Raw genomic sequence first — 21,317 nt, forward strand, 5'->3', positions numbered from 1 at the left:
GTGTAGCACCCCTCCTAAATTGCCCAACATGACCTCTCTTCTGGAAAGGTGAGGCAGAGGTGCAGTAGGTCATTTACACCAGCTGGGGTTTTGTTCTCCAATAGGGAAATTCTCTGCTGGCCTCACTGTTTCCCATTGAACAGTCTGTTAATTGACAGTGAGAAAAAGGTGATGGGTTCCTTATAAATATGATGGGCCACATTCATAGGTGTGGCTGAGATCTATTCAGCCTAGCACCCAATGGGTAGGACAATGGTGGCTGAACACCACCTTTATATCTCCTGGGTTCCTAAGCCAATCAGAGGCCAATTTGGCTCTCAGCCTAGGGGCTGTTCTAAACTACTCTCAAAGACAAGAACTCCCAAAAGGCTGTTCTGAAAACTGAATAGATGGAATGCAGCTATGCCCTGGCCATGGCATACCAGAGGTCCATTACAGCAGTTTAACAGCAGTCTGGGAATGCGTTAATGCTAGGAGTATTCCTCATGGGCCAGATCTGGCCAGTTTACAATCTTTTATTCTACCAGAGAGGAATGAAAGCAATATGAATTGGGCCCCAAATATAAATATGTATAATATATACGTATTGAGATACTGACAGATTTGATAGCATTTCATCTCAGAACTGTCTGCATGCCACTGGTGGGTGAAGTGATTCTTATATGTGTAGGGCTAAACATGACCTCACTTATTTTAGTATAAATAAAGAGTATTTCCACTGAAGTCCATCAAGTTACAGTGATTTTAGGAATCATGACCATAATTTGTAAATCAACGATAAACATAGGATCTAGGTGTTAGATATAAGTTTTTGAGGCATCATAGCATGAGGCTACATCAGGGTCAGGATATTTTTATGCACTCAGAGTAGCTAAGCTTGTTCTCTTTTTATGTGAGGGAATTAAAAGGAAAATTGGCTTCCAGGGGTTGGATCCGGGTTTTTGAGGCTTTGTTGCACCAAAATGCATCAATGTATATAATTTTAGATACACTTGGATTAGCTAGATTTATTCTCTTTTTAGCAGTGGGATTTGGGGAGATGGGGCTAGAAATTGGCATTTTCCAGCAGGATCCAGATGCCAGATCTAAGTATTTTGGCTAGTACTAAGATCCAGAAGTTTTTGCTTCATGAGGAACATCTCAACTTGTTCTCCATTCAAGAAATGGAATTATTCTGATTTTTCTTGCAGTTGTGCATCCAATATTGGCATCTAGACTTGTTCTCTATTTAGGCAGTGGCATTTGGGGCCAAAACTTGGTAGGATCTGGCAGAATCCAGATGCTAGATTGGGATTTGTATGGCATTCTTGCACTGGGATATGTTGCGGTCTCAATTTGTGTATGTGTGTGGCAAAAAGCATCAAGATTTATTTTCTCTTTGGGCAGTGGAATTTGGGAGGCTGGGCACACAAATTGGTAGGATCTGACAAGGTCCAGCTTTTACACACACTCATTGTTCTTCACTCTATCCATTTAGTCTTGTTTTAGGGCATTTCCTGCATCTCTCTAGTCTGATTTTATTAGGGGGAGGGGAAATCAGATCCCTGCAAATTCTCCCTAATCCTATCACACACTAAACCACCTCGTTCATAGCAACTCCACCAATGCTGCCTTCTCCATTTCCTGAGTTACTTAGCAACAACCATCCCTCCCCTCTTTCACTCCCCCCATCTCCATCCTTTCTATTTTTTACCCTTTGCAATAACGATTTCCAGGCTGTTAAAAGCAATGAGGATGCTCTGCATCGTGGGGGAAGCTTTTTCTTTCAACCTTCCTTTCTGTGCTTGCCTGATCTTTCTTGCCTCCAAAATAAAAACCTGGGCTGTCTGCATATGTGTAATCAAAGGTTAAAAAGCACCTTGGCTGACACCACGCATGTGTTAATCTGTGCTGCAGCAGTGTGCATCATTTCAACTTTGACCTCAGAGTAAATCTGCATTCAGGCAGAAGCTCCATTGCTTTATTCTTTTCTCCCCTCTTTTTACCCTCCCCCCTCCTTTCCCTTTCTCCTGTGCTGATGGATTGTGTTGTCTGTGTACCGGTGTCTGTGTGAGTATGTGCTTGTGTGTGAGTGTGTTTCTCCTTACCTTGCCTGCTTTTCTTGTGTGTGTCCTCCCTCTCTCCCACCCTTTTCCTCCCAGTTATATTATTTCTCTAGAATTGGAAGCTGCTGCCTAAGCTGACTTTTTTTTTATTGTTGCTGCAAAAGGCTTGGGCAGATTTAATATCTGCACCCTCTGAATATCATTTCCTGCAGCTGGGTGCAATGTATCATCCCACTGACGGGACCTGGTAGAGGGGGTGGGGTGGGAACCACCAACAAAATAAAAATAAAGAAGGAAAGGGACGGATCCATCTGCAACCAAGAGGAAAAGGGAAAGGTGGGAGGGGGGAAAGCGAGATGAGTCCTCCAAATCCAACAAGCCTGGGGAGCTCGAATCCTGCATTTTCTCTCAAAATGATGGTGTGGGCACTTGTGCTTCTCTCCCTCATCCAGTGGTAAGATCTGCTTTTCTGCTTGTTTGCTGGGGGTTGGCGGGGGGGGGGGGAAACGAAGATACCGTTTGTAAATGCACAGAGCTGTTGTGAGAATTCTGAAGGTTTAGAGAGTACCATTGCCTTCATCGATCTCCTTTGCTGCTGGGATCTTGCTATGTTTTATTGGCTTTATAATTCTTGCATTGAGAGGAATGGGGAGGCAAAGTGAAGGGTGGTACACGCGTGACTTTTGTGTGGAATTTGATGCCATGTTAAGAAAGCCTTTTCTCTCTGATTTAAGGTTTGCTACAGTGCATGGAGTTATAATATAGCCGTGTTTTATGGACAGATTTTCACTGTATTCATCCTTGCTTCCTCTTAAGCAGTCACATCATGGCTTATTTGTCTCCAAGACCCTGTATTTACAATTCTTCAGTACCAGGATAACAAAACCAGTGAAAGAAATCAGGACCAAGGACAGAGATCCACTTTTGTATGCAAACCTCGCTGGCTTGAGGAAGCCAGGACAGATCTGCATGTCTGTTATTGATGGTATTGGGAACCAAGGCAGTCAGCACTGAGATGTAGTATTACAGTGTATGTTAGCCATATAGTCACTCATGTTCGGCAAATGTTTACGCTGGCATAAGCGGTGTATTCCTCACACATAGATACTGACGTGTACAGTACGGAAGACCTATGCTTGCTGTGTGTGTCTGTTGCATACATAAATAAAAAAAGAGGGAGTGTGTGTATAGGGGGTATATAAAGGGGTAGGGGTCAGTACTGCTGCATTGCAAAGCATTATGCTGAACCAGGCATTCTTGTAAAAACTGTGAACTGTGCATTTAACAGGTTAGGTGACAAAGTATCATTGCATTGCAAAGTACCTGGCCATTCATGGCCTGAGAGAATATTAGCCATAGTCACACAAGGGTGCCTTTCTTTCATGTGTTATTACAAGTAGTATCCCTTCCTCTTTATATTTTTAATAATATTGAAAAACAGATGGGCTCCTGTTTCACATGTACTTTCTTTTTTCACTCCCCCCCCCTCATGTATACTGCCATATTGAAAGCAGGGTCTCATGATTTTAAATATAAATCAGACTGAGCAGTTCCACCGGTTGGATTTTTCTTTCCCAGGCAGAAAAGCCATTGGTTTTCTCTGTGTAGGGAAACAACAAAAATAAGGTTATTCGCTGCAAGACTGAGCTTCACACAATCCCAGATGGAAAGTAAAATAAGTAGAAATAGAGCAAAGGTGTAATAGTGATGTGAAGTGTGATGAGCCCATGAGGAAACACATTTTGTTTATTTGTAGGAAGGATGTGTAACATCTCTTTGATTTCTTAAATAGTGTTTTACTACTACCATGAATAAAGAAATGGAAAATGAACTTTTACAGCAATTAAAATTAAGAAACACCCTAAATAAATGTTAAGGCCTTCTTTTGAGGTGACCGTATCTTTGTTTATATCCTTCCATGTGTGTCTTTCTTTTTCTTTACTGGAAAATGTGCACAGTTTACATACACACAGGGTTCCAGACTATGTTGTCATCTTTCTTCAAGTAAAATAAAACCAGACATTTTTTAACTTTCTTTTACCCATTCCTTTGCTCTTGCTGGTGGATTTTCTGAACACATGTTATTGGAGATGAATTTCCTAATGAACTTTTAAAAGACTAAATAAAACTCTTTGAAATGTGAATTCATGATTTTAAATTACATCTGAAGACCCACCAGAAAGTGCTATGTTATGCTAATAACCAGTTGGTATTCAAAATGGTCCCATCCTTTCATTGACCTCATATTCTAGAGAGTAAATAACAGAGACATCTTAACTTTGATATTTTAGTACATTAGTATTTGAAAAATAAAGGTGATAATCACTTCATTAAAATCTGTCAGCATAAAAGAATAACTTTAATTCTAAATATAATTTAAGAAATTTCTTTTACTTCTATTGTGGAGACAATGTTCCTATTAAAACATTAGTCTTGAAAGCACGTGGAGACGTAGTCGTTATTCATAATGAGATGTGTGTAAGTATTTGTCTGGCATTCTAGTGATATTAACAACTCACCAGACATATTTTTTGTCTGCCATTGCTTTATGTAGCTTTTGTTTTGAAACACTGAACCACCTGGAGATTATATCTCAGTTCAGATAAGAATTTAAATAAGTTCTGAATGTAAAGCACATGAACAGGCTTATTGACTTCAGTGGAACTGTAAAGTTAAATACATGTAAGTATTTGCAGGATCTGCCCAAAATAATTAAGCACACACAAAATATAGCAAAAAAAATTCTCATGAGGATATTTCTTACTATGAAGTCAAATAGCTCCACAGAACAACTTGTGTGAATTGAAATTTCACTTGTTGCACTTTGTGGGCATTTAAAAGCTTTAAGAGAGACTTTTAGAATAATAAAGTAAGTTAAATTCATTGGGTGAAATTCCAGCCCCATTGACTTCAATGGGACCGGGAGTTCATTCATTGTCTCAAAACAAATGTGATACAACACTAGACTACTTTACCACTACAGTTTCACAACATCTATTAGTTTAGATTTTTTTTTTTGCACTGCCACAAAGCACATTCTTATGACCCTGCGCACTAACATGTTAAGATATGCTTGTACACAGTTTCATGATGTTCATAATTGTATTGCATATACAGTTTGTCCCCTCACATTCACCTGTTTCACAGGAGTGGAACATCATTGACTAAAGTAGAGTTACTTTCCAGTAGTGAAAGCAAGACAAGAATCAGGCTCAGTGTTCATATTTCATATCATATTTGTGCATTAAAATATTTGTTTTTGTAAACATTTTAAAAATGCTGATACTTGATGTCAAATAGAACGGCTATGGTAAACTGCACTGTACCTCTGGAAAGTTAAATGAATTAACACATGACTTATTTGATATTCCTACGATAATTACATATTTGTTCCAGAGAGACACCATACTGATGAGCATAAATGTTTAATTAAACTCCTTGCACATGCAGCTACAAGCCAATGTACATCTAATTACTGCAGCTATTGTCTGTGAATAAGTTCGCTCACTAATTTAGGCCCTTATTCTGTTTGCATATTGTTCATGAGCAGCTTTTGAATTCTTTCAGTATTCTTAGTTGTTGTAGAAATTGTTTATCTGAACAAATCTCAGAGTATTGGTCATTTGTGAAATGCTGGACTTTGACTATTCACTTTTTTTTATTTATGGTGTCAGATCACTTGCCTCATTACATGGTAATATTTCTGCTCTGTAACTGGCTAAAGCAGGAAAATAACAAATGCTTCGTAGCAAATAATGAACAATGAACAACAAAATTCATCATGTGTTAGCACAGAAATACTCTTCTTCACATGTGAATATGGATATTCATATGAACATGTTTCTCAAACATTAATATAAACAAAAACACATGAAATGTGAGTAGATAGCAAGTAAAAATTGGTGTGACTATTGTGGAACTGAATAGTCATTCAGAAACTGAGTAAATATTGCTGAACTTTGGTTTCACTACATTCACAGAGCTGTTTTTATTATGTGTTAGATTCTGATACTTTCACAAATACCAACTAGCACTTTGTTAATTAAAGGTCCTACTGAAATCAATGGGACCATTCATGGAGTAAGGTCCTACTCAGCAGGAGCAGGATATCAAGTTATGTCCCTATGACAAGGCACAGACTGAATCTTACTAACATAGAAAACTGCAGTGTAAGAAATGTCATGTTGTAAATTGCTACAGGAAAATGGAATTGATTTTTTTGTTAATAGCTTTTTAGTATTATAATTGTTTAGATTATTGTGAAGCTTGGGGTTCTGACTGTCTTGGATACTGAAGTGTTAGTGCCAACAGAGTTGGTACAGCACAGGGAGAGTAAATGTGAGCTTCCCCGCCCAACAAGTATTCCAGAGTTCGGGGACAGTGGCATACCTGAGTTAAGGTGTTGTTTAGCTCTTCATACCCATTCTTTCTTGGCCCTTCTGCTGAGACTTCCGGCAAAGGTTCTAGTTTGTATCAATTATGGTGTTAGTTTGTAATGTGGTTATCAGACCAATAGGAACTGGAACTAGGAACAGCCTGTATTTATCAAACTTAGACCACCAAACAGCCTGACATGAGCTGGATTTGACACATTAATAGGGAGGTGAACGTCCCACCAGGATCCCATTATCAATAACTTCATATATCTTAAAAGATGATAGATGATGCACGGAAAGACTCGTCTCCTGCTGGCAAGTGTGTAAGGGATTTTAGAAACAAGATAAGCCCTTTTAGTAACTTCCGCTTTAGCAACTACATCACTTATCCATAACATTCAAGCTAAATTGCTTTTAGTGTACTCCAAATTACACTGGTGGAAATGTAAAGCGATGCTGGAAAGTCTTTCACAGAGAACCTTTATCTCTCAAACTCTGAGAGGGAAGAAATGTTTAATAAAAAAGGAAAAAAGTTTGAGTTTTGCTGTTTACACAGCAACAAACAGCATTTCCAGGATATTAGAATATAAACAAAACTACTCTTTTCATTGTTCTTATTAGGTGATGTTTCTTATATGGTCCATATTACATCTGTGCTCCACAGACTCCGCAACCTTCCAGCTTGTTTCTGGTTTCATTTTAAGCTGTTGATTCTGGTGTAGAGGGACCTGTGTTACTTTGGTCCCTTTTCTGCTTATATTCCATCCCAGCAGTTAAGACATACAGAGATTCTTCTCACAATTCTCAGACTTGAATTCAGTGCACAGAAGAGGGTTCTCAATGAAGTGGATAGAGGTAGGAATTCACATACGTCTGGGCAGAGAAAGCTCATCTCAACTGTGTGAGTCCCACAGCAATTAAATCCTAGACAAGCCCCTGCTTATGCCTCTGTGTTCATCAAGGAAGGGCTGGTGGCCTCCAGAGCTGATACAGCTTAAGGTAAAGATAGGGCTGTAACAAACTCATATTCTCCGCAGATTGGGCACAGAAGAGAACATGCAACACACCATCTACTGTAATACATATACACTCCTTGGGCTTTATTTGTTTTCTTTTGTTTCATATTGCTACCATTTCATATTCCTACCTATGTGAATAAGTACTATGGTGATGAGAGTCATGAGTTCTTAGATAGACAGTGTATTGTGGTCTGTATTAAAGCAACAAGAGTTTGTATTTAACAGTCCAATTATTCCTTTAGTAAACATTATTTAACACAGTAATTAGAGTCTGCTGCAGTCTGAATTTCTCTGCTCTCTCCCTGTAGTAAGAACCACTGTCTCACACAATAGAGAACTATCATAGGTCTCTGGAGATGCACCCAGGATTCTTACACAACAGCGGCTCCAGACAGACAGACAGACAGATAGGCAGGCCATGGTTAAAAGTGAGAGTGGTAGTAGAGAATGCCTGAGTAGCTATTCCTAGCAGGATGGGAGATGAAGGAGTGTGGAGCTGCGATTTGAAAATAAATACCGGATATAAAATAAATTGTTCACCTAGGCATTATTTAAGATAATTCAACTTTCATGTCAGGTCGACTAGACAGTACAGCATATTTTATGGACATTTATAAATTACCAGTTCCTTTGAACACAGATAGTAGGAATTGATTACCCAGTTCCCATTAATTTCTAATGAGAGCTGGACATTCTTATCCATTAGGTGACTGAAAATCTGCAATGGATACTATGGACCCAGTTCTCTCCTCACACTGGTGTTATACCCATTGAAGTCAGTGGGATCTCACAAGTATACCTGAGAGGAGAATTTGGACAATATAGTACAATTTCTTATAGATAAAGATGTTTTCATAAATGGGAACTTGGAAATAACATTAAGATACACTATAGATGGATGAAAATATGTAATCATAATACATTACATTGGACAAAGCATTTTCTTCAACCTTTTAAAAAAAAAATCCTCATACTTAAATCTTTCTTTCTTTCTTTCACTCATTGTAGAAAACTCTCAGTTTCTAGCCAGAGAAATGATTTGGAAAATACACTGCCTTCTTCTACAGTGAAATTCACTCTTGAACAGAGGGCCAGTCTAATGTCGATCATCTACTTAATTTCCACTTTTGCTAACAAAGCTGGTCTTAAATGGGACTTAAGTGATGCATACATCTTGTTTTGCCCTCTGGAGATGAGAGAATTTCTCCACTTAAGTGCAGAACTTGCATTCTCTGAGTGAAAGTTGCAAACATGAACTGTGAATAATATGTGGTGTTAATAAACAAAGCGTTGCATGCTTATTTCAAAACAAAATATTCAAACAGGTCCAGTCTTGCCACCAGAGAAATTAGTGGGAAACCTCCCAGTGACTTTCCAGGGAACAGGATTTGTGCTCATTGACTCAGATTCAGAAGTGATTTGTAAAGTAGTATAAAATTTCTCCCTTAAACTTATTTATATTTCCTTAGATCTAAATACATCCATTTGCTGAGGGGAGGAGGTCATAAGAGAGTCCAAGTTCTTGTAATTTGTTTGCTGAAGACCCAGAAGAATGCACAGGAACTTGTAAGATAAAATACTTCCAGCAACACCCTGTGACTTGTTTTTCTTACTATGCTCCTTTGTTTTGGCCCTTGGCACATGAGTTACAGCATATCAGATTCACTACGACAAATTCAGATGTGATAGAAGGTGTGAACTGGAGGAATAAGTTGCAAGTTGGGCATGTGAATCTAAATGTAACTAAGAACCTGCTTCAGCAAAGCACTGGAACTCAGGGAACCTGGATTATATTCCTAGTTCTGCCACTGACCTGTAAAATGCGGATAATGATACTGACCTCCTTCGTAAAAGTCTTTGCATATTACTATTTATTATTGCTATTATTTATTATATTCTTAATTATAAGTCAATGAGACTTTAAGTTAAGTGTATGTTTCCATGCTATACTGGATCAGTCTTTAGACACATTTAGAATCACACACACAATGTTAAAGTTAATGGGACAGATTTTGAAGTCAATGGGATTAATTACATGCTTAATGTGCGTGTGAGATTCCATTTTTTTGCTGTATCATGACACAAGTAACAAATTAAATATAAGGGGGGTCTAAATTGGGGGTAACATGTACATTGGTGGTGTCAGAAGGTGCAAGTTACACCAATTTTAAATCCCTCTAAACTTAATTACTCATTTAGGTGAACTTCTGGCTCCACTGAAGTGAATAGGAGCTTTGCCAGTAGGTCCAGGATTTCACCAATGATGTCCAAAAGTAACTTGCCTCAGATTTATTGCTCAAATCAAAATACAATTAGCCAGAAGCTGGAGGCTCTGTCTTCTTTGAAAATGACTTTTCTGAACACTATAGAAAGCAGTAAGATATTAAATCAGTAAGTGCAATCTTTTCCTTTGAGGGAGGAGTGATTATCTATATCTAGCTATATAAAGCCTACCATGTTTTTGGCCAATTCTGAAAATATGGAAATATAAGTAATGCAGCATTTGAGGCCATTTGGGGCCATTTTTAAAGATCTCTGCTCAAAGACACAAGCATGTTCTAATTGTCGGAGAAAGTAAACAAGAAAACAGAGGCGGTGTTGGTAGGTGGTAAACCATTTGTCACTTGAATCTATAAGTTGGGAGTGTGATAAAAATAGATGGATCACCATGTATCAGTGATCATTTATTTATTTGTCTGTTTTTTTAGAAACCATAAGAAAAGAGCATTTGGGCACCCTTGACTACCTTTTAAAAATGTACCAAATAAATAAACAGACGTGTCAATTTTCCAAGATTAAATCAAGTAAGACAGTGATAGGATAAGCATAATAGAAATTAACCAACCTCACAAAAACATACGTGATTAGCACACTTACCTGAGGTTTTACAGAAGTCTCTGTTGGAATTGTTTCTATTATGTGATGTGTATTTTCAAAGAGATGGCAAAGGTGAATAGAACTTGAGATAGGCACCTTTTTATATCAAAATGATAAGTAAATTATGTATATGAGACAATGCATGCATGTGCAAATTTGATATTTCCATATGTACATAGCCACTTAGTTGTTTTAAAGGCATAGATATAGTGGCTATTTGGACATACGTTAGGCATGTCCAAATGAAAATACATGCCTAACTGTGAAAATCTGGCCTTTATCTAAGAAAAGTAAATATTACTTTTAAATAAGGCATTATCATCTATTTTATATATGGACAATGTAAAACTAAAGACTCTATTTATACATATGTAAGGGAGAGGAAACCTCTAAGAATGACAAGGAGAACTGGTATCAGAGGGGTAGCCATGTTAGTCTGGATCTGTAAAAGCAGCAAAGAATCCTGTGGCACCTTATAGAGTAACAGACGTTTTGGAGCATGAGCTTTCGTGGGTGAATACCCACTTCGTCAGATGCATGTAATGGAAATTTCCAGGGGCAGGTATATATATGCAGGCAAGCTAGAGATAATGAGGTTAGTTCAATGAGGGAGGATGAGGCCCTGTTCTAGCAGTTGAGGTGTGAAAACCAAGGGAGGAGAAACTGGTTTTGTAGTTGGCAAGCCATTCACAGTCTTTGTTTAATCCCGAGCTGATGTTGTCAAATTTGCAGATGAACTGAAGCAGTTTCTCTTTGAAGTCTGGTCCTGAAGTTTTTTTGCTGCAGGATGGCCACCTTAAGGTCTGCTATAGTGTGGCCAGGGAGGTTGAAGTGTTCTCCTACAGGTTTTTGTATATTGCCATTCCTAATATCTGATTTGTGTCCGTTTATCCTTTTCCGTAGCGACTGTCCAGTTTGGCCGGTGTACATAGCAGAGGGGCATTGCTGGCATATGATGGCATATATTACATTGGTGGACTTGCAGGTGAATGAACTGGTGATGGTATGGCTGATCTGGTTAGGTCCTGTCATGGTGTCGCTGGTGTAGATATGTGGGCAGAATTGGCATCAAGGTTTGTTGCATGGATTGGTTCCTGAGCTAGAGTTACTAAGGTGCGGTGTGCAATTACTGGTGAGAATATGTTTCAGGTTGGCAGGTTGCCTGTGGGCAAGGACTGGCCTGCCACCCAAGGCCTGTGAAAGTGTGGGATTGTTGTCCAGGATGGGTTGTAGATTCCTGATGATGCATTGGAGGGGTTTTGGCTGGGGATTATATGTGATGGCCAGTGGAGTCCTGTTGATTTCTTTCTTGGGTTTGTCTTGCAGTAGGAGGCTTCTGGGTACCTGTCTGGCTCTGTTGATCTGTTTCCTTATTTCCTCGTGTGGGTATTGTAGTTTTGAGAATGCTTGGTGGAGATTTTGTAGGTGTTGGTCTCTGTCTGAGGGGTTAGAGCAGATGCGATTGTACCTCAGAGCTTGGCTGTAGACAATGGATCATGTGATGTGCCTGGGATGGAAACTGGAGGCATGAAGGTAGGCATAGCAGTCGGTAGGTTTTCGATATAGGGTGGTGTTAATGTGACCATCACTTATTTGCACCATGGTGTCTAGGAAGTGGACCTCCTGTGTAGATTGGTCCAGGCTGAGGTTGATGGTGGGGTGGAAGCTGTTGAAATCGTGGTGGAATTTTTCCAGAGTCTCCTTCCCATAGATCCAGATGATGAAGATGTCATCAATGTAGTGCAGGTAGAGAAGAGGCGTGAGTGGACAAGAGCCGAGGAAGCATTGTTCCAGGTCAACCATAGAAATATTGGCATATGTGGGGCCATGCGAGTGCCCATAGCGGTGCCACTGATCTGGAGATATATATTGTCATCAGATTTGACATAGTTGTGTGTGAGGATAAAGGCACAGAGCTCAGCAGCCAGTTGTGCTGTGGCATCATCAGGGATACTGTTCCTGACAGCTTGTAGTCCATCTGTGTGGGGGATGTTCGTGTAGAGAGCCTCTACGTCCATGGTGGCTAAGATGGTGTTTTCTGGAAGGTCACCAATGCATTGTAGTTTCCTCAGGAAATCAGTGGTGTCATGGAGATAGCTGGGAGTGCTGATGGCATAGGATCTGAGTAGACAGTCCACATTTCCAGACAGTCCTTCAGTGAGAGTGCCAATGCCCAAGATGATGGGGCTTCCAGGATTTCCGGGTTTGTGGATCTTGGGTAGTAGATAGAATAACCCTGGTCGGGGCTCTAAGGGTATGTTGATTTGTTCCGGTGTTAGTGTAGGAAGTGTCCTAAGTAGATGTTGCAGTTTCTTAGTGTATTCCTCAGTGGGATCTGAGGGAAGTGGCCTGTAGAATTTGGTGTTGGAGAGTTGTCTGGCAGCCTCCTTTTGGTAGTCAGACCTGTTCATGATGACAACAGCACCTGAGCTTTATCAGGAGAACTGGGAACATTTGAAATGAATATTGGAGGGGGAAGATATAATTTTTACATTTGACTTAGGCCTGTTCATATGAAATTGCTAATCTTGTATGAAGTTGTGATTTTTTATTGGTCCTCTTCTTGGAATTCAGCGCAAATCCTTGAGTTGAAAGGCTGGCAATTTGCTGAGCCATTTATCTTCTTAACCTTTATGAACTTTCCATGCTTTACAGAAGAAATATCTATGGTACTGTAAACCTATGTAGAGAAACACATTTTAAAGGGCGTCGTTTACCCTAAATAATCCTTCAGAAATAGTACAGTGTTTCTTAGGAATCAGTAGAAAATCAGAACATGAATGTTTTTTCTCAATAATGATTCAGTGTTATATTTTTGTAACATAAATAGCATATTCTGGTCATATGAGGCTTTTGTTAATCTGCATCAGGATATCTTCAGAAATAAACGGATGTCTGTGCACCCTGGCAGATTGAGGATTAACTACTAAATTGCATTTCCAGTTGACCGATCCTTTCGCAAAATGTTCCTTATAAAATCTTGCAAACAATGAGAGAGAGGCAGAACATAAGTAATGGAGGGTTTTATATATATAAGAAAACCTCATTAAGATGTAAGCAGCATTTTATAATAAACACTGTTGTGCTTCTACGGCCCTGATTCACTGTGCTGCACATCTGACAAAAAGATGTGTCAAAGTAAGTGTGTAAGTCAAAGTAAATGTAAGTTATTTCCATTTTTATACTTCTCTGGGTTCCCATCATGAAAAAAAAGAGGGGTAATTCATTTTCGAGAGCTCTTTAGAAAAAGCTATCTTCCAAAAAGAAAGAAATGTTAAAGGTCCAAATCTCTTCCTGTGCATGGTAACTTGCAGAAGCAGCGCAACAAAACAGCGATAAGAGTATCTGGGTCAGGAGGAGACTTTGGTGCTGGTCGGAAGCAATTGTTCATTCTCTTCTCACCTTCCTTTTCCTCTAATCTTCTCCCCCTTTTCACTTCCCTCCTTAGCTCTCACTCTCCCTTTGCCACACTTATTACATCTCTCTATTAAATATACTCGTAGTTTTCTCTCTCCACCTTGTTCTTTTTTGTCCCTCTCCAACTCTGACACAAACCAGTGTTCCCCTGTTCTACAAAAGAGGTGAGAATAAGCATGGCCACCAGCTGGTAGTCTAGGTCAATAGCCACCTGCATACCATGGTGTTTCAGGGGTACAGCTTATAGGCTCCGAACTTGCAGCAATGCCCAGTTGGATCTGATTCTATGTGGAGGGAAAGACTGGTTAGAATGAGAAGAGGTTTCTTGAAGGCCAGGGTGGCAGCACTATTGTAAGATAACTCTGGGGTTGGGTGGGGGACTTAGGTGCACATGTCACACCAAGCTGTCAAGGTCAACAGCTCAATTTACCAGTGGAGCTTTCCAATGGCCACAGCTATTATTATTATTATTATTTATGTATTTTTTTTATTTATACAATGTGCTTTCCAAACAGTTAAGAAGGATAGTCCCTGCTTTAAGGAGCTCACAATCTAAAGACTAACAAGCAGACAGAGGTCAGGGGAAGGAGAATTACAACAGACAGTGTATATAAAAGTCAACTTGTAGACAGTAGTGACAAGTCTTTAAGAGAGACTTAAATATATACAAAGTAAGGGCCTTGCGTATGAACCTGGGGATTCTGTGCCATGCATAGAGGGCTGCAAGGAAGAAGGAATGGAGGTGATCTGAGAAGGGAAGCATCATGTAGAACATTGTATTTGGTGACAAGAAGCCTACATTTGATACTTTATTGAACAGGAAGCCAATGAATGGATTCAGAGGGGGGAATTATATGATCAGACCCATGGGCAAGGAACATGAGGTTAGCCAACAGCATTTTATATGGATGGAAATGTGTGTGTTTGTTAGGCCAAAGAGCAGGACATTGCAGCAATCAAGGAGGATTATAACAATGCTTCAAATGAGAGATCTGTCTATGGGGATGGAGACAAAAGGATGTATCTTGGAGATGTTAAGGAGGAAGAAGTGGCAAGTTTGGAAATGACCTGGATCTCTGGGACTATGGAGACGGAGGAATCAAAAATAAAACCCTAAGTGGGTCTGAGTGATGGGGAGGATGGTGATGTTTTAAGAGTGACAGAAGAGGAGAGAAGAAAAGAATGTTTGGGATAGAAGATAAGGCTTGTATGCTGGGTTTATGAAAAACAGAACAAAGATGGTTTCTGTTTAAAAATCCACACATGAACAGGCTGCGAATACATGACTACCATATTAATTTCTCTCTAAACATCAAAACCGTGATTTTCATTCTGATTGACTGGGAGCATTGTGGAACAGAATCAGGGTGGGGTTGTGGGTTTTGTTTGTTTTTTTGTTTTTACTTTTTTTGTGAGGGATGGAACAGAAATCACTATTTTTTGGAGGAGATGGAGTTGTAGGAAGAAGGAAGGTTGTCAGTAGTAAAATGTTTTGCAGTCCTGGGGGGTGGAATATAATAAGGCTGCATTGGGTAGTGCCAAAAGTGACTATGCTCAGCATGAAAGCCCCATTGTGCTTTGTGCTGGACCAACACAGAGCTATGGTTCCTGCCTCAAAAAGCTTACAATGAACATTACCTTAACACAGTATTTTTTTCTTTTTCATTTCCCTTCTTTTTCAGGAAAAGGCTAAAATTCCTGACTATGCTGCTGTAAGGATTTTAGGCATTACTTGTGGCTAAAATGCCTTAAGATCCACCTTAATAAATAAACCTTCCTTTGTAAGTCGTTACTGCAGCACATCAGATTAAATCACTTTAAATCCTTAAGGACAAATATTCCTGCTCCACGCAAATCAAGACTAAAAAGGCTCTATGCAGGGTATCAAAAAAGGGTTGATGAGGCAGAGGGAAATCCTCCTCACACCCCAATGGTTTGGCACAGAGCAGCTGTTCAGCCACAATAGGACTTTCCAATCATAGAACCACCAAAGTGCCTCATTTCACACCTGGGGACTATCTTTAGAGGAGAAGTCAGTGTAAAAGTCTGATCAATCAATTGCTGAAGTCGTTGGAAAGACTTCTACTAACTTCAAAGACAATTGAATCAAGACCCTAATGCCCATTCATTCCTTGGCCGCCCTGATGAGACTGTAAATGTGTTTGCCAGTTAACGAAGAATACAGTATTTTGTTATTTTTAATAGGAAAGCTTATGTTGAACTAATTCAAGATAGGCTAGTAGTATCAGCTGCTAACAACTCTTCATCACTACCCAGTCTAGATTTGAATCTCTGATCATCCATGATTCAGTTTTGTGGTAGCCATTTGTGGTGCCTAAAATGGGGGATCTCCATGAGTTCTGTCATTAGCTGTGTAACAGGGCCAGTCCCTCTGTGGCTGTCTAGGCAACCTGCCTTCTTCATGGTCACTGTGGACGATAAGTGAACATTTGTTCTGTATCTGAAGAAGGGAATTAACAATAAAATTATATCTGACTGAGCTAGTATTAGGTTTGCATTCTCCTCTTCAGTAATGGAGTGAGATCATTAGGAGAGTCTCCTTCAGGGCTGTACTGTCATAGGCCAAGGAGGGCAGAGTGAGGTCTTGGAAGCACTGCTTTCCACTCAACTTCTCTCTCCTTCCTTTCCTTGCCATGTTTCCCAGTAGGGAAAGACAGTTCAGCAGTGACTCAGACATCATGTTAGGTAGAACTACTGCACGCTTGAAAGGGGAACATTCCAAATAGAACATTATTTGAAAATGTCGAAAAACATCCAAAAATATTTATAACAAATTTAACTTGGTATTCTATTTATTGTTTAACACTGCAATTAAAACTGTGATTAATTGTGACTATTTTTTAATCTAGTTAATTTGTTTGTGTTCATTGCTTAAATTAATTGAGATTAATTGAGAGTCCTACAGGAAAGTCAATTAAACTTCCTTGCTGATTGGCTTGTAGAAAGGGTTTGTTAATATCAACCAGGGTGGGGGGCAGTATATTAAAGCTTAATTAATGAATGTTTGTGGACATGCTTTGATATCTCTATTGCAAGGTGCTCTACAAGTAGGAAGGCCTACTAAATAATATTTTTAAAGTTCAGTGACTAATTTTAAATGGGTCCACTGTATACTTTATGTGAAAAATGTAGTTCAACTGACCAAATACACAGGAAGTGGCACTGTAGATCTGTACCACCCTGAGGGGAACACTTGTGTTTTGGAGGCAGAATGAGCATCTTGGAGCTCCCTCATTGCCCTGGTTTGTAGGAGGGAGCACAGTTTGCTATACCGCTTTGAGCCATGCAGCTTTTTCTCAGCATGAAGATCTGCTCTCAGAAAAGGTGAAGCCATTGCTTTGCCTAAGCTCAGCCACTACAACTCTCCTTTGGGCAAGTTGCTCTCAATGCAGAGCATCCCAGTAGCAGATCTTGAGCTTCCCACTTGCAGTCTGACCCTTATGTATGCCAGGCAAGGGAAGTGGGAAGGAAAGATGACTCCTTCCTTGCGTAGCCTTTCAAACTACTTGCAGAATAAGGTGTTACTTTGTGGGAATATAAGTGGGAGAATTGGGCCCTGATTAACCATATCTGCATTTATGTAAAGTGCACTGATGGTCCTTATCCAGATGCCATAAAGGGCTTACTGCCCACACAGTCACAGATCTGTGATTGACATCCTTTTCTATTAGGTCATCATGGATACCAAGCAACCAAGTACATCAGAGATCCATGATAACCACAACACAGGCAATGTTATTAGAGTAAACAAGAAACAAGTGTCTACACATGCCTATATTTGTAAAGCATATTTTCCCACTCATCAACACAAAGCCACTTAAATACCGTTTGTCTTCTTAAAGTATCACACATCATCATTGTGATCAGGAATAAACTCTACATCCGCCTCTGCACATTCTGTTTCCTCAAGCATGAGTGCAAACAGGGCCGTACTGTACATGATATAAATTGGTTTATAGGTGCATGAGTTACTATATATTGTGTATTCAGAGTGTTGTGAAATCAAATGTATTTTAGAAAAGAATTCAAATAGCTCAGGCTTTGTTCATTTGAACTTTTGTAAACGATTTAACATCATTTAGATCCCTCCTCAAGACATCCTTCTGAGAAGTATTTCAATCGAAATCCTCCGATGAACTGAAAGAAGGAAGAAATGAGACTAACATGAACAAACAAGCCCCCTCTGCACTGCTTTTTAAATCATACCTCAAGATCCTTGGAGCTTGCTTGAACTTTTAGGCTCAGCCTTCAGTATGAGATGTTATATAGGAGCAACACCCAAGGAGGAGCTCTGGGATGGAATTGTGATTCATACTTGCAGACAATTATTCCTGTGCTCTGAAGTAAATTACTTCTTCCTTTTAAAGGTGCTTCCCTCCTTGTACCTGGCCAACTACACTGTCCGGTGTATAAGGAGGCTGTAGTCTTGGTTCCAACCCCACCAGTCCACTTTCCCATGGAGGCAGTGTTGGGTGTGCAGCCCTTGCTCTCCTCCCGTGGCACCCAAGCCACACTGGGAACACTCAAATGCAACCATGTAAGGGGATGAGGCGACCTTGTCTCCTATGACTCCTATGTGTTATTTGTGTAGAGCTACAGAAAATCTAGTCCCTGGTTCCTATGTCTGCATTTATATTATTATTCCAGTTTGGACTGTATGTTACCTGGTGCAGTCAACTATCATGATAGTGCCCAAGAAATATAAATAATCCTCAGTTTACAAGATTTTTTTTAAAACATTGATTTACACAGAATATGCAGAAAGTCTATTTTCCTCTGATGGAAAACTGTTTTTTGTTAATCTGCCAATACCTGAACCTCTTTCCACATACCTCACAGGGTTCTTGTCAAGGTTCTTAGCTGATCAGGGCCTTGCTAAACAGCTGATTGGAGGCACCGCCAAATCACAGATCAGATGTATTGCCAAACAGCTGTTTGGCAGTTGGGGGAGATGCTTGGAGGAAGGCAGGAGCCTCAGGGAAGGGATGGAGCAGAGGCGGGAACAGGTGGAGTGAGAATGGGGCCTCAGAAGAGGGGGTGGAGTAGAGGAGAAGCCTCAGGGCAGAGCTGGGTTGGAACACCCTTGGGGAAAAGAAAAACTCAGCACCTATGTATTTGGCTAATCAATTGGGTAACTAATCCATTGTGAAATCAGCAGCAGGAAGATTTTTCTTTCTCAACTGTCCTTCCAATAATTTATAATATTTATCTCAGTGCTTCTCACCCACAGATCACAAAGCATTATAATACAGAAAACAAGTGGAAGAGGCAGGGTAAGCACCCAGGTCTCCTGAGTCCCATTCCAGTACCCTATACCCTGGTCACTATTGCCAGCCCGTGAGGCATGGAAGATGAGAATGTACGAAATTCACACACACAAGACATTTACATTTTAATATTTAGATTTTTTTTTAGTTTTACATATTTTTAACATCACATTTATAGCCCCAAATGGGATTCTAAACATGAAAAACTGTTTGATTAGAGTCTATGCAACAAGTAGTGAATATCCCAGGAAGGGTCGTAGGCCAGGCCTTGTAATGAGGCATGTTTGAGTATATCTATGCTGCAATAAAAAAAAACCAGGCCACTGAGTGTCCCAGTCTGGGTTAACTGATTTGGGCTCATGGGACTTGGGCTGTAGGGCTAAAAATTCCAATGTAGGCATTTGGGGTTGAGCTGGAGTCTGGGCTTTGAGATCCCTATGCCCTGGTCAGATTTCCAAGCCTGGGCTCCAGACGAGCTCACATGTGTGCACTGCAATTTTAGCTCTGCTGGATCCCCCTATGGTTGGGGGTCCACTGGGAAATTATTCAAAGGCAATAGGTATTTTGTATTGGAAAGGGGATTTTATCTAATATGGAAATGTAAAACCTGAGGTTTTGTCATAGGATGACCAGATGTCCCGATTTTATAGGGACAGTCGCAATATTTGGGACTTTGGCTTATATAGGTGCCTATTACTATCCTGACTTTTCACAATTGCTATCTGGTCACCCTATTTCATTATTATATTTATTTTCTGGGTAACTTGTATATGCTGGCTTTCCCTTACTAGTTCATATTTGAATCTGATTTTTCTACTAAATAATAATATTTTTACACCAAGCAGGTCTCTTTTGTGCAAACTGTGTGGAGGATAGGGGATAGAGTAAACTGGTATTTGGGTGACTGGTTTCACAACTTTGGGGGTGATGAACCTAAGGAGAAAAGTCCAAGTGTCTGGCAGGAAAGAACTCAGGAAGGACAGATTTGGGGAGACTCAGGACCAGAAGAGCTGTTGGTGTTACCCTGCAAGGAATAACTAGGTTGGTGGAAGCCAGGGTGAGACCTTGTGCTTGTGGATAGGCTGGGTGTCAGGGATCTGAGCTATAGAAGCACAGTGTTAAGGCACCCCACGGTTACAGGAAAGGTGGTGACAGAACCCATTCCTGGTCTGGATGATCTCCAAAATGTCACACCATGAAAGCTCAGCAATGGGAGCTATGACAGTCAGGCTGAAGGTATCACCAATTTGGCACACAGAATTAGAGGCATTCAAAATTAAACACCACTTCTGAAAGTTTTGATCTCAAAAACTGCAAATACCCATTTGAGGATCTTAATTTTACTAGGGCCATGACTGTACTTAGCTATAGGCAAACAATTTGGAATAAAGTAAGAATTTAAAATGAAAAGTTTACCCTCACTTATTTCTCCTCTTATTCATTTCCATACATACATACATACATACATTCCATACATACCTCTATTTGGTTGTTGGGCTTAGTGTGCAGGTGAAGGTTCATAGCTGTGGCCTGTGAAATCCAGGAGCTCAGACTTGATCAGGGATCGGCAGCCTTTGGCACATGGCCATCAGAGAAAGTCACTAGTGGTCCAGGACAGTTTGTTTACCTGCGGCATCCACAGGTTCGGGCGATTGCAGCTCCAACTGCCTGCGATTCGCCTTTCCAAGCCAATGGGGGCTGTGGGAAGCAGCGCGGGCTGGGCCACCTATTCCCGTGGGAGCTGCGATCAACCAAACCTGCGGACACCACAAGTAAACAAACCGTCCCAGCTCAACAGTGGCTTTCCCTGATTGGCCACTGGCCAAAGGTTACCAATTCCTGGACTAGATGATTTAGAGGTCTCTTCAGGCTTTAAACTCTATGACTCTATTCTTCCTTTTTTCTGGCCAAATGGGAATCAAACCTGGTGACATATTGCATATTGCTGCTTTTGTGTTTTTGCCACTTAAATAAGCACATTAGAAAAACAAAATAAAAAACCTGAGGAAGGTGGGTAAATTATATAATTTCCAGGAAGTAGAATATGAGAAAACTTTCTTATAAAATGTTCAGTTCAGTTTGAATCCTATGTTAAATTGAAATAATCATCTGATATTGTGGGTGCTTGTATGAATCACTTGTTCACTTTTACGAATCCATTAGATTCTGTAAAGGCACAAATGTTGTTTTTGCAGCTTATTGAATATTTAAACCTCTCATCATAGGTACCCCATTCCTTACTTGCTGTATGCATTTCTCACTGGCTAGCATAGCTTTTATTGAAGCATCTCTGTC

General features: G+C 40.1%; 1 protein-coding gene across 4 annotated transcripts in view; it reads left to right on the plus strand.

The window, feature by feature from the left end:
- The first annotated feature begins 1,717 nt into the window (after positions 1 to 1,717).
- Positions 1,718 to 21,317, plus strand: part of GABRG2 (gamma-aminobutyric acid type A receptor gamma2 subunit) — a 96,886-nt gene continuing 77,286 nt past the window's right edge. For 2 of the 4 annotated variants that reach the window (XM_030573603.1, XM_030573604.1), the window contains exon 1: positions 1,718 to 2,499. In XM_030573603.1, the coding sequence (XP_030429463.1) occupies positions 2,402 to 2,499 (98 nt within the window). In that variant the 5' untranslated portion in view covers positions 1,718 to 2,401. Of the gene's footprint in view, positions 2,500 to 8,962; positions 9,007 to 21,317 lie in introns of those variants that run through there. The other 2 variants (XM_030573607.1, XM_030573605.1) reach the window with 2 other exon arrangements.

This window comes from Gopherus evgoodei, chromosome 8 (assembly GCF_007399415.2).
Source record: "Gopherus evgoodei ecotype Sinaloan lineage chromosome 8, rGopEvg1_v1.p, whole genome shotgun sequence".
In the NCBI taxonomy this organism is placed as follows: Eukaryota; Metazoa; Chordata; order Testudines; family Testudinidae; genus Gopherus; species Gopherus evgoodei.